The 13,130-nt window shown below is 29.0% G+C and overlaps 1 protein-coding gene across 1 annotated transcript; it reads right to left on the minus strand.

Moving 5' to 3' along the window:
* Positions 1 to 2,859: 2,859 nt before the first annotated feature.
* LOC100572154 (zinc finger MYM-type protein 1-like) lies at positions 2,860 to 11,100 on the minus strand. The gene is made up of 3 exons (XM_029485074.1): positions 10,194 to 11,100; positions 3,014 to 3,169; positions 2,860 to 2,885 (listed from the first exon to the last, which is right to left on the minus strand). Exons 1-3 carry the CDS (start codon positions 11,098 to 11,100, stop codon positions 2,860 to 2,862), a joined length of 1,089 nt encoding a protein of 362 aa, XP_029340934.1.
* Between the last annotated feature and the right edge of the window lie 2,030 nt (positions 11,101 to 13,130).

A 13,130-nucleotide genomic window follows, 5' to 3' on the forward strand; every position in this document is an offset into this window, starting at 1 on the left:
CAGTCACTAGTTACTCTTGTGAAAGAGCTTTTTCAAAAATGGCAATAGTTAAAAATAAATTACGCAGTACAATGGCTCAAGAAAGGTTAGATGCTTACTAACAATTTTTATTGAACAAGAAATTGTAAACTCTTTAGATATGGAGGAAATTATTGATGAGTTTAAAACACTGACATCAATCCAAAGAAGATTACCATTATAAATGTAAATGCTATTGACTATTGTATATCGATTAAATTTAGTTTTATATGTAATAAATAATAATATGTAAGAGGTATGTAAACTAATAATTGTTTTATTTTAACATTAAAATGTATTATAAACTAATTATTATAATATTGAGACAATATTTAACTTACTGATTTGTAGTAGGTCAAGTAACCCCTACTAAAATAATTCTGCACACCCTGCGAAAAATTCCTGCGCACGCCTATGAACATAAAATAAGTTTGATTTTCTTAAACAGTGATTTGCTGTATTAAATTCAATCATAGAGAGCAAATCTGGGTAAAAAATGTGACCATTTAACAAATCGTATATAAACATAATATCAGCAACCTTCCTTCTTACTTCACAAGATACAAAGCTCAATTCACTCATTCGCAAATTGTATGAGTTCTTTGAAATAACTGGAATATTTAATTTGTAACACAATAGCTTTAAGAATTTCAGATGTACATTTTAAATTATATTAATGAAAGTGATGTAACTAGGTGACCAGACTATTGATCCAAACTCAATATCCATCCACACTTCGATATCCATTGAAATTTTAGATAAAAACTTAAAATTATTTTTCACACAAGTATAAGCGTTAATTTTATGTTCTACAGCACTATAAAGCTGATCAATTATTACATAAAATGTGTTTATTTTAAATGATGATTTTGCACTTAGTTCATGAGAACTTCTTTCATTTATTTAATTTTTTTTTCAGTGTCTAGTCAATTTGTAGTCTTAATTTTTAGCCCTTTTCATGCCATTTCTTTCATAATCATCATATCGGCACCTAATATTTTGAAGGTCAATTTTAAGACTTTTAATTAAATTAATTATTAAATTATTAATTTTGAACACTTTTACTACAATAATTATAAAAGGTTCAATGATATTAGGTATGCCAACTGTATTAGTAGTGTATCCGTATACAATATATGGCCGATAACGGATAAAAACGAAATATTTTGTTGTATAGAAATAAACGTGTGTATAAACTATATAATTTTGGTGAATTTAATTGAAATTCGGATTTTTTTCCCCAATAAACGGTCTAATAATTCGGTAAAATATTGAGGCGATGCCGGGTCTAGTCTGACCATCGATTTAGTGTGCAAATCTACAAATTTTAATTTTTTTTAATACAAAAAAAAAAAATTACGGACAGAATTTTTGGGGGTTTAAGCAGTGCTTAATTTGCTTGTAGGTTAATCCGGCACTGTCAATATCATCCGTAGTGGTTGCTTCACATAATCACATTGTTGAACTTGTTCTAAAACAATAGGAACATCAGTATTTTGATTAGTATCACTTGTAGGATATACATCTGTAGTAGCAGTTATCATTTCGGCCGGAAGTTTAAAATCGAAGCATTATTTCGACTACTTATCGTGTATCCACATATGCAAAATAATAAAAAAAAATTAGAAAAAACACATCATTGTGAAATCAATACATATTCTTAGAATCTAATATTAATACAACATGACATTTTTCATAAAATATTGTAAATATTTTTAAGCATCAGAATGTAAAGAAAGGGGGAAGAATCTTCGGGCATGTTATTCTAGACATTTAAAACATAAATTACCATCTGGGTCTAGTGCAAAACCTAAAAGACCCTACTACTTGGCAGAGTATCTAAATTTTTTAGAGCCATTTACAAAAAATCACGTAAACAAATGGGTTAGTAAAATAAAAAATATACAAATTATATATTTGAAATGTTGTACATATTTTACTACAACTATTTAAATTGTGTGCTTAGGAAATATACCAGTCACTTTAAATACTGACAACGAAAATTTAAGCGAAAATGATCTTGAAAACAGCGATGACCAAGCCACCGATGAATATGAGTTGGTTGATCAAAGTTCTGATAATTTGGCTGATTCAAATTCAAAGGAAGATAATTTATATTCTCCATCTACATCCAGTGCTAATATAAATAAAAATAAAAAAAAACTCGCGCCAGTTCTTTTATCAGATGTCAACAAGGCTGCCCTCGAGTTTTTTTCCAAGAAGAAGAGAACTGATACCGAAGAAGACATGGATTTATGCTTTTTAAAAAGTTTGTTGCCAGACATGAAATTAATGACCCCAGACTAGAAAAGGCGTTACAAGGTTCAAATGATAAATGCAGCTAGTTGCATATTAAGTGAGCGTACAGTTTCTGCAGTTTATAATCAACATCAAACACCACATTCATTATCTCCACCAGTTCAAAGTCAAACACATGCATTTTCACCACCAGATCAACGCCAAACACCTGTATTTTTCCCAACAGATCAACGTCAAACATAAACATTATCACCACCATATCAACGTCAAACACAGGAGCTCACTGAAAAGGGCATATACACCTATCCATTTTATAACTAAATGTTAAGAGATAAGAAGATAATATAATACAAAACATTTTAATTCTATTATAATATAAGTATTTTAAACATTTATTCATTTACAGGGTTATTTAATTATTTTTATTTTGTTTTTCATATTGCTCATATTTATTTCGTAACTACAAGTCTACAAGTATTGAATTATCTACTTAAAACAAAAATGTTTATAGTTTATGAATAAATTATGTTATATAATAATATTTATTAATAAACTGAATATAATTCAAATATATTATTTTATTTACTGGTATGGTAAATCTATATTCCCTAAATGTGCAGCAATATTTGTATTCAACACATATTAATTTATAAATAATATGTCTTTCATTTTAAAAAATTAATTAAAATTAATTGATTTTAAGTATTAAATTGGTAAAATGTTTCGTTTTACTTACCTAAGTGTGATAAGTAATCGTTCTTGAGGGCACACTGCTCTTCTATAATATTGGTGTCTTTTTTCTGGATTTTTGGTCCAATTAACCTAACCAACTCTTCAAATGTCGATTTTTCCATTCTGTAAAAACTTTTAAAACGATCAGGATCATCTAGCTCTTTAAACACAGAGTATAAACCACGAGAATAACAATTTTTACGCCAAAATGGATGGACCCAGTATTTTCGCACTATAATAATTTACTTATCCTCAGACGACATGATGGGAAATAAAAAAAAAACATGGAAATTATTTGTCATTAGAAAACCACGTCATTTTGGTGTAAGTCAAACAAATCACTTGTTACTAGTTGGTCATATCATACGTCAGAACACGCGTCATGTTACTTTGGTAAGCGCTGCCCCTTAGACAATGGCTTGTGGATGACGGGCCCCTTGAAAAAAATTCCCAGGCCGCTCTGGGTGTACCTACACAATCATCGTGTATAAACTTAGAAACCGGCGATTAGTTGACTATTAGAACGTGTTATGTGCGTTAAGCGTTTACTATTCACAGTAAGTCGATGCGACTCTAGACGTGCGGATATCACGATTGTGTTACCTATTTAACTATGACAAGTCTAAATAATTTATTTAGTAGTGATGTTAACAGTCTAAATAACGAAAACGGAAAATCAATATGACAGATTGGAAAAATGTAAAAAACAAAACTCATCGAAATAGTGGGAAAGTATATATTATATCTCAGAGTAAAAAACGTATACCAGCTAAAACACCTCTAACCGTGGTTAGTAAAAATGTTATGAATGTAGTAAAATAAACATAATGTGGAAAAATATTTTATACAAATTTTTAAACATATTAGGATCAAGTTTGTGACCAGAGTTCATGTCTTTGGCAAGGTTGTGCAACAATGACTTTAGCAAGAAAACTTGTATTATTTGACGAATTTTATAAGGTTGTATAAGTGTATAAAAGTAAATGCTCCTATGAGAAGACGACCAGGAAAAACAGATGCTACATCACGACGATTTTGTTCATTTAAATATTACATAGATGATTTACAGGTATGCAAAAATACTCTTTTAAATACGTTTTGTATTACAAGAAGACGTATTATGACGTTACAAGATAAAATTAAATTAGGTATTATTATAACTGTGGAAAACATTTAAATAGACCTCATGCTATTGATGCTCCTGTAAGAGATTTAATTATACAACACATAAATAGTTTACCTCGTCAACCGTCTCATTACAGCCATATTGCTACAGATAACCCGACATTTTTGAGTTCAAACTTAAATTTGTGTAAGCTTTATCGATCTTTTAAAAATAAATGTCAGTAAACGTAAAAATCGACTTACGGGGACCGTAACGGTTCGAGAGGTTAGTAACCAATTCGTAATAATTCGTAACCACAAATTTGGAATTTGTAACTTAAGTATAACCGCCCCAAATACATTTTCCATTTGCGGGTGCCAGGGTCAGTGGACTCCAGCACCCGAAAGTTCCATTTCCCTGGCACTCCCACTATTGAATATTTGAATGAAACCAAGAGCCTTTATTTCTGCATCGTTTGTGCTGATTTGTGCAGAAAGTTACATCATTTGTGCTTTTGAACTTTACGAGATACAGACGTTTTTGTTAGGGGGTGCTGGGGAAATGTTGGCACCCCCACTTTTGGTTTTCGAAATGAAACCAAGAGCCTTTTTCTGTGTATCATTTGTGCGGTAAGTCGCGTCATTTGTGCTTTTGAACTTTACGAGATACAGACGTTTTTCGTTAGGGGGTGCTGGGGAAATGTTTGCACCCCCACTTTTATATTTCATAATTCGAATGATGCCATCGATTTGTGCATCGTTTGTGCTGATTTGTGCGAAAAGTCGCGTCATTTGTGCTTTTGAACTTTACGAGGTACAGGCGTTTTTCGTTAGGGGGTGCTGGGGAGACTGTTTGCCCCCACATTTTATTTTCGAAATTAAATCAAGAGTTTTTTTTGTTGATTTGTGTAAAAAGTCACATCATTTGTGATTTTGAACTTTACGAGATACAGACGTTTTTGTTAGGGGGTGCTGGTGGAATGGTTACACCCCCATAAACATACTCATTTCTTTAAATATTTCATTGCACATTGACATAGGTAATCATTTTGAACAAATAAATGTATTTAAACTTGTTTATCCTACTTGTTTGTGTGTGTAATGTGCATATACACAAAAATCTATCAAACAAAAAACTATCAACTTCTATGGTTTTTTTGATAAAAAAAAAATTGAACTCATTTGGTATTTTGATACCTAGGTTAAAATTTAATATGTTTAGCTTTTTTTAATAATTTTGAAAAACAGGGTAAAAATCACTATTTATAGTTAAATATTATTTGTAGTACTTGAAATATCTATCGACTATTATTATATTTTATACACTCAATGAATGACTTTTTGAAATTCTATTTTCGGCAAAATTCAATTGTACCTACCGTATTAATTTAATAATAAAATAAATTACTTTAATATCAACATGAATATACCATGTTCATATAATATGTTTAGTAATATAGGCTGACAGTCTGTTTTCACCCGGAATAATTTTTCGTATAATTATATTAATAATGTATTGTTAATCATTATTAAAATAATTGTTTTGTTACTTAGGTTATCACTTATCACAGAGTGTGCTGTTAGTTTTGATATTAATTGTATACAGTTTCAAAAAGATCATAATTTATTTAAAAATTATCATATCATTGTACCCTAGATAATATCCTAAGCTTTAAATTGGGGAAAAGGTCAATTGACATCAAAACTAACAGCATATTATTGAAACTTGTGAACTTTATTTTTTCAAATGATCAGTCATGGGTAAAATACTTTTAAAAGTATTTGGAATAAATACTAGAATACTTATGAAAAATAGTATTCCGAATATGTATTCGAATACTTGATAAATATAATATTCCGAATAAAGTATTCCGAATACTTAAAAATATTTTTCATAAATATATGAAACGATATCAGTTATAATTTTGATATTGTATGATATTAATAGATATTATTGACTCAAAATGTCCAACGCATAAAATATAAATTTTGTATTTTTGTTTTAAATCAAATGCAAGGGAATAACATGCAAATCAAACAATTTTATTTTCATACTTTTAAAGTATTCAGAATACATCACAAAGTACTTTTGGAAATAGTATTCTAAAAGTATTCGGAATACTACCCAAGACTGCAAATGATGACTACTATATTTCTTAATGGATTCTGGTAAAGCTATTCTTTTGAAAATGTTGATAGTCAAATCATCAATTTTTGTTTGCTAGTTTATTAACTATGGTTCTCTAAATTGGTATACGTTTAATTTACAAGAGCTAAATAATTTTTTCTTATAAGCAACTTTTATAACTAGAAATTTGAACCATAAGTTCCCTATATTGGTAGGTATCGCGTTCAAAGTATGAATTTAGCAGTTGAAATTCTTTAAGAATTATTTAATAATCATGATTTAAAATAAACTATTTAAATATTTAGATAAATGGTCAATCTCAATATAGGTTTGTTCCTAACTTAGGCATACTTTTAATCTGAGTTACTTCTAGATTTTCAATATTATTATAACAAGAATCAAATACCATTAAGTAATACCTTAGTCCTTGGCCACCTAATAAAGAATCCAAATTAATGCTATTGTAAGAGAAGTATGATAGGAACTTGTTATAAGATTATTTTATTATTAGATTATTTTATGATAAGAAAAGTACGAAATAAAATGTAAATGTCCAAAACTAAAAAATAAGAAGGGTTATGAATTTCAACTTCTAAATTCATATTTTGCATGTGATACCTACCAATATAGGGAACCTATATGGTTCAAATTTCAAGTTTCTTGTACTACGAGAAGAGCACCACAAAATATTGCACTTTTTTCGTTACACAATTTTCTTTAACCCCCATGGCCCATACACATCTAAGACATTAATGTCAACAAGCGAATACGATTTACCAATTTACTATTATTACTGTAGCCACCTAATAAAGAATGTAAATTTATGATATTGTAAGAAAAGTAAGTGTGAAGTAATTATTTACGATTATAGTAACAAATTAAAATAATAATACTGATTTTAATGATTGTATGTTAAAATAAAAATTTTAAACTATGTTTGCCAACAATTTTGTTTATGTTTTTTTTTTTTTTTGTGAGTGTCATTTGATTACCTACCGATTAAACTACTTAAGTGTATAAAAAGGAAGTTATAAGAAACAATTATTTAGCTCTTGTAAATTAAACCTATGCCAATTATTTCAATTAAAAGTATTAATGCATATTTTACTAAACTTTAAAGGACCATAGTTAATAAACTAGCGAACCATAATTGATGATTTGGCTATCAAGATTTTCAGAAAAAAAGTTTTACCAGAATCCATTAAAAAATATAGTAGTTACCATTTGAAAAAATAAAGTTGATTTTGCTATTGGTACACCTGCGTGCTTAAAAATGTTGAGATTATTATAAAAAAATTACCTCTAAAAATAAAGAAACACGTCTTTTTTCGCTTTAACGAAATTCTATGTCATCGATCCATAATTTTTAAAAAACCCCGCGTACAATAACCTAAGATACACTCTGTATATAGGTACTACATATTATAATAATTAAATATCAATAATATAATAAACTAAATAAAGGCAATGTTTTCAACAAAAACTAAATCAATCTACCTTAATACTAATAGTAAAAAGTCATTTTTGCCATTTAGTCCAAACTAATTAAATCAGGTATACATGTACAATTGATTACACCAGTAGGTATTTATTTTATAATTTAAACATCAATAGGTTAGGTTAGAAATATGCTTGATATAGTGACAACATCATGTTCAAAACAATGTTTTTAACCATTAAATACATACATAGTATTAAATATAAAACTGATCAATATTTGTAATGAAAAATAATGCAATGTTGGTGTTGGATTGGTTTTGAGGGATACAAATGAAAATTAACCAAGAGCTGTTAGAACACTATTAATTGTTTTCTCTCTCTGATCCACGCACAACACCGTTCAGCAGAACGTAAAAATAGTCCATGTTTCAGCTGGGCAAGAGAGGGACAAAATAAATAGTTTGCAGATATCCTCAGATCCTTTTGAGGATACATTTTTTAGAAAAATGTCTGATTATTTTTTGAATTTCCTTGTTTGAATTTCTCATTAGCAGATCAAAATGGTATCAGATTTAATACATTTTTAGAATTGATTAGTATTCACTACCTAATCATTTCAGTGACTAATGCTTTGAACGTACCTTATAATATAATAATATGTTGTGTAGTTTTTAAATTATTTAATTTATTTGAACAACACTTTATTCATCATTAATCTACAACTCTGGAACGGGTAAGTAAATTATATTATTTTAAAACTTTTTAACAATAATAAATATTAAATAGTATTTTATATATATATACATTATACATTATACATACCTACATATACTGAATAGAACAGCGGACGCTGTACGAGTAAAAAATTCTCGGTAGTTTTCAAAACCGTCGAGAAAAACAAAAACAAAAATGTGTATTTTTTTTCTGTCTTGTCAGCAGCATTTTGGACAGTAAAAATGCTCCGATTTTCGAGATCAGAATCTTTTCTGATGAAAAAGTGAACCTTTGGTGCTTTAGGGAGGTCGAAATTGAAAATTTAGAAATTGTCAAGAAAAACAAAAAAAGTAAAAAAAAAAAGGTGAGTAAGTGGATGTCGCTCTGCTGTACAGTAGGTTACAAGTGGGTCACTGTATAATGGATAGTATTAAATTTGAATTCAATGATATAATATCACTGTATAAGAAAAACGATTCTGAGCGGAGACGGATTGTCAGTCTAAGTATTAGACATATTATATACCTACTTATCTATAGTATTAAAAATACATCAACAACAAACCGTGGTACAATCATAGAAATATAATAGTGTACTTTAGAAGTTTCAAGTACCTACGATATTAATATTATACAATCACATAAAGATAACTAAAATAGTTATTCCAGGTTTTTTAATATGTAATTTCGTCCAAATTTGAGCTTAAAATGACTATAAAAATAAACTGTGCTTATGTATTTCTTCGGTTTTTTGGTAACAGAATTAACTTCTTATGTGGAATCTTGTTTTAAATTTTCAATCCTTAGATATAAAAGTTGAACATTTTATACATTTTAAACTACGAAATAATTATTCAATTTTAAATTTGATAAATTTTGTCAAAATTCGATCTTTAAATATTTATAAAAAATATTGTGCCTATGCAGGGCCGGATTTAGGAATGTGGGGGCCCTGGGCTCACCTTTAGAAGTAGATATTTTTTTCGATTAAGTACATAATATATTTAATAACCAGAATTTTGGTTATGAAAAAACAATGATTTGTTGTGATGAAATAATAAAGATAGTAAATAAGTAAATACATTTATTAGATTATAATAGGTATGCACTGTCAATTGTCATAATATTATATATAGAACTTAAATAATAATGGTTATCATAATATATTTATATGATAACTTTGCGAGATTTCGTCGCCGCAAATTTTTCAACAACTTGTGAAAAATCAAATGATCGTAGTAAGTCGCTTTCGATGCTTAGCAGTGCAAGGCCTGATAGTCGACTTTGTGTCATCGAAGTTCGTAGTCGGTTTTTTATTAACTTCATTTTAGAAAATGATCGTTCCCCGCTACAGTTGGACACCATCAAAACTAAATATATACGCAACACTACTTCTAGATTAGGAAATGTACACTGCAAATTATTTTCTTCAATAATCCTATATAAAAACATTTCCCATTGCTCATTATCTTTACGCGTTTCTATATATATTCTGATAAATTAACTGAACTGTATCAATTCATTACCAAGTAAAGATTCTAAATCATTGGGGTAAATGCTAACAAGATAATTTGCAGTAGATTGTAGTTCAGAAGTTTCTAATTTTTCAAATTTATTTAAAAAACCAAAACGTTGACAAATTTTTTGTAAGCAGTTATTCTTTCAGTTAATGATACCACCAATTGATCAATTACTGAAATAAAACTTTCTGATCTAAATTTTTCTTTTGGTGATAACTGAGTTGCGGCTGTTTGATTATTATTTAACGAATTGAGCCTCACATTTTTTTTTCCGATAACGAATTGGCGCATAATCTTTTAATCCTGACATTTGTTTTGCTTTTTCTTCGTACTCTTCATATTTATTTCGTATTTCTTGAACAAATGATAAAAGAGAATTTAGGGCATTTACAGCAGTTTGAAGGATTATTTTCGGGTCTTGTAAAAGATGGCTTGTTAAATCAAACCTCTCTAAAATGTCATTCCAAAAAATTGCATAAAATGCCACTTCAAGTGTACACATTGATTCATTGAGTTTTTTGGATTCGATTTTAACAATGTGTTTTTGTTCAAGATCATTTGAAATTTCTTCCAAAGCTTCTTTTATAAAATCATAACCAAATACAACTGCTTTTGTTGCATCTGCACGACATGACCAACGGGTTTCATTCAAATTCTTTAATACGTAAACACGTTTATTTTTATCTATGCAAGCTAATTTTTTTGTTAAAAGTGCATAACGTGTGGGAGTTGCAGTAAAAAACACGTACAGGTTTTGTATAAAATCAAAGAATCGAATAGCTGCAACACATGAGTTGGCTGCTGTTTTCCCAACTAAATTTAGAGAGTGACCACAACATGGAACAAATTCTGCGAATTCATTTTTATTTTTAATTAAGGCTTGCATTCCTTGATACTTGCCACTCATGTTGGCTGCATTATCATATGACTGACCACGACAGTCGTTCAGTTCAATTTTATGATAGTCCAAAAATGTAATAAGAGTATTTGCCATTTCAATGCCAGTGTGACCACAATTTGGTACAAATGTTAAGAATCTTTCTACTGGAGTTATTTCTTCCATATAGCGTACTACTATAGTCAATTGATCTATATGTGCTTCATCGGGAGTAGAATCTACAGATACAGAATAATATTTTGATTTTTTAATTCTTGTAATTATTTCGCCTAATACTTCTTTAGCCATAAGATCAATTAATTCTTCACAAATAGTTGATGAAAGGTAATTTGTGTGGCCACTTTTTTTATTCACATGATCTCTTATATGAGCCGATAGAAATGGATCAAACTACGCCACTAATTCAAGAATTCCAAGATAATTTCCATTTCTTGGTGAACCAATTATTTCGTTATCTCCTCTAAATGCTAAGCCACGTTCTGCGATAAATTTGATCGTGCTTACTACTCGCTTTAGAACTTTACGCCAATAAGAAGATAATTCTGCAATTTGTTTTTGAAGTTGATGATCAAGACAACCAATTAGTTAATGATTTAATGCAAGAATTGCTTCAAGATGATGTTTAGATGTTTCATGTTGGGATAACTTTTCAGCTGCATGCTTCCAATCACAAAATCCATCAATAGATAACTTTCCACTTTTTATCCCTAATAGTTTACAAATATAACAATAAAGTTTACCAGTAGTTGGTGAAAAACATAGCCAATTACGATTAATAACTTCTTTATTTTTAGTTATCCGCTTGAAAAAATGTATAGAACATTTTCTAGTTTTATGTGCAGAGCGATCAACCCGATCTTGTTGGATGGATTTTGTTTCTAATACAATTTTATCGCAGTTTTGCAAATGTTTAGATCCTTGTTTTATCCAGTATGTTATCATTTCATTGGTAGAGTTTTGAGGCCAAATACCAACATCATTTTCAAAAGCAATAAATGACTTCGAAATTTCCAGTTCTACGATTAGTTCATTTCCTATAGAATTGGTATTTTCAGTATTTAATTTATGAGGTTCAGAATCATCATTTTTTTCCTTTTCTATTGATTCATTATTCTCCACTTTTGGGTTAGATTGTTCGACAACTACATTTTCACAAATTGTTTCATTTTCATTGGAGGTTAAAATTTCAACATTTTCATTATTAGTTTCATTTTTTGATACATTTGCTGACTGTCTCGAGGAAGTAAAATAGTTGGTCAATTTTGGAATTTGGGAAATAACTTCTTCTCTCTGGTTATCACGGTCTACTTTTAACTTTCTTTTTTGTGCACCAGAAGCATATATGCGAGGTGTTTTATGACGATCGTCCATAGTTATGGTAAATGAAGAATTTATGACTATAATAGAGCAAAATATATTTATATTACAAATGTATCTGATATTATAAGTACCTATTCAGTGAATATTTCATTCCAGTAGGAATAGTAGGATTATTATTTAAAAAATAACAATTAAATACTTAATTTATACCGTTTAAGGAGGCTGCAGTCGATCGTGTTTTAAGGAAATTAATATAGACAATTATTTGCATATTGCATTTCTCGGCTATGAACATTATTCCGATGCTCGGAATATTGGTACGGTCTATACAATGTATAACAAATGAAATAAAAAACGCGAAAACTGGTACTATTCAAAATTTAATTTTAGTGGTCAATTATACATACAATCATAAAATTACAACGATATTCAATACGTTTTTAAATAATAAAATAATAATAATTTTTTTTAAGTGAAAAATAGAACACACTCAATCCACTATTGCGATTAATGTACTGGTGAGAACTTGTTGTATATTATAGTTCATGACATTATTGATTAATAGATATTAATTATGGTATCTTATGGTATCTTATCTTATTGCGCGTTTAAAAAGACCGTACCAGTTTTCCGTTAACCCATTATTCCAATCAATAATAGTTTAATAACAACTTGTTCCTGCACGTACGATAGTAGTTAAGAGCCGTCACTGTAGGTAGAAAAAAATAGATCGTAAAAACATGTTTTCGTAGTTCCAATAGTACTCAGGCCTCGTAAGTCGTAGAAACATAGTTTTTATACCAAATTAAACACGAGAAGTTTATCTAATAACTGTTGGAATATATTTTTTAAATTTGTTTTCAAATTTTATTTGTGTTTGAAAAATTTGTAAAAAAATTAAGTGTCCGTCGAATATAACTGACTGTCCGACCGGGCGATATTATATTATGCGGGCCTACGGATACAATTCCACAAAATATAAGATTGATATTTTATGA

Source organism: Acyrthosiphon pisum, chromosome X (assembly GCF_005508785.2).
Source record: "Acyrthosiphon pisum isolate AL4f chromosome X, pea_aphid_22Mar2018_4r6ur, whole genome shotgun sequence".
Lineage (NCBI taxonomy): Eukaryota > Metazoa > Arthropoda > Insecta > Hemiptera > Aphididae > Acyrthosiphon > Acyrthosiphon pisum.

What these genes read in the sequence shown, in the direction of transcription:
- LOC100572154 (XM_029485074.1), bottom strand. Translation starts at nt 11,100, where the DNA reads ATGGCTAAAGAAGTATTAGGCGAAATAATTACAAGAATTAAAAAATCA. An exon ending in AAAAGATTATGCGCCAATTC is followed by an intron (nt 3,170 to 10,193) that starts GTTATCGGAAAA and finishes CTGTGTTTAAAG; the next exon opens with AGCTAGATGATCCTGATCGT. An exon ending in CGATTACTTATCACACTTAG is followed by an intron (nt 2,886 to 3,013) that starts GTAAGTAAAACG and finishes CTGCACATTTAG; the next exon opens with GGAATATAGATTTACCATAC.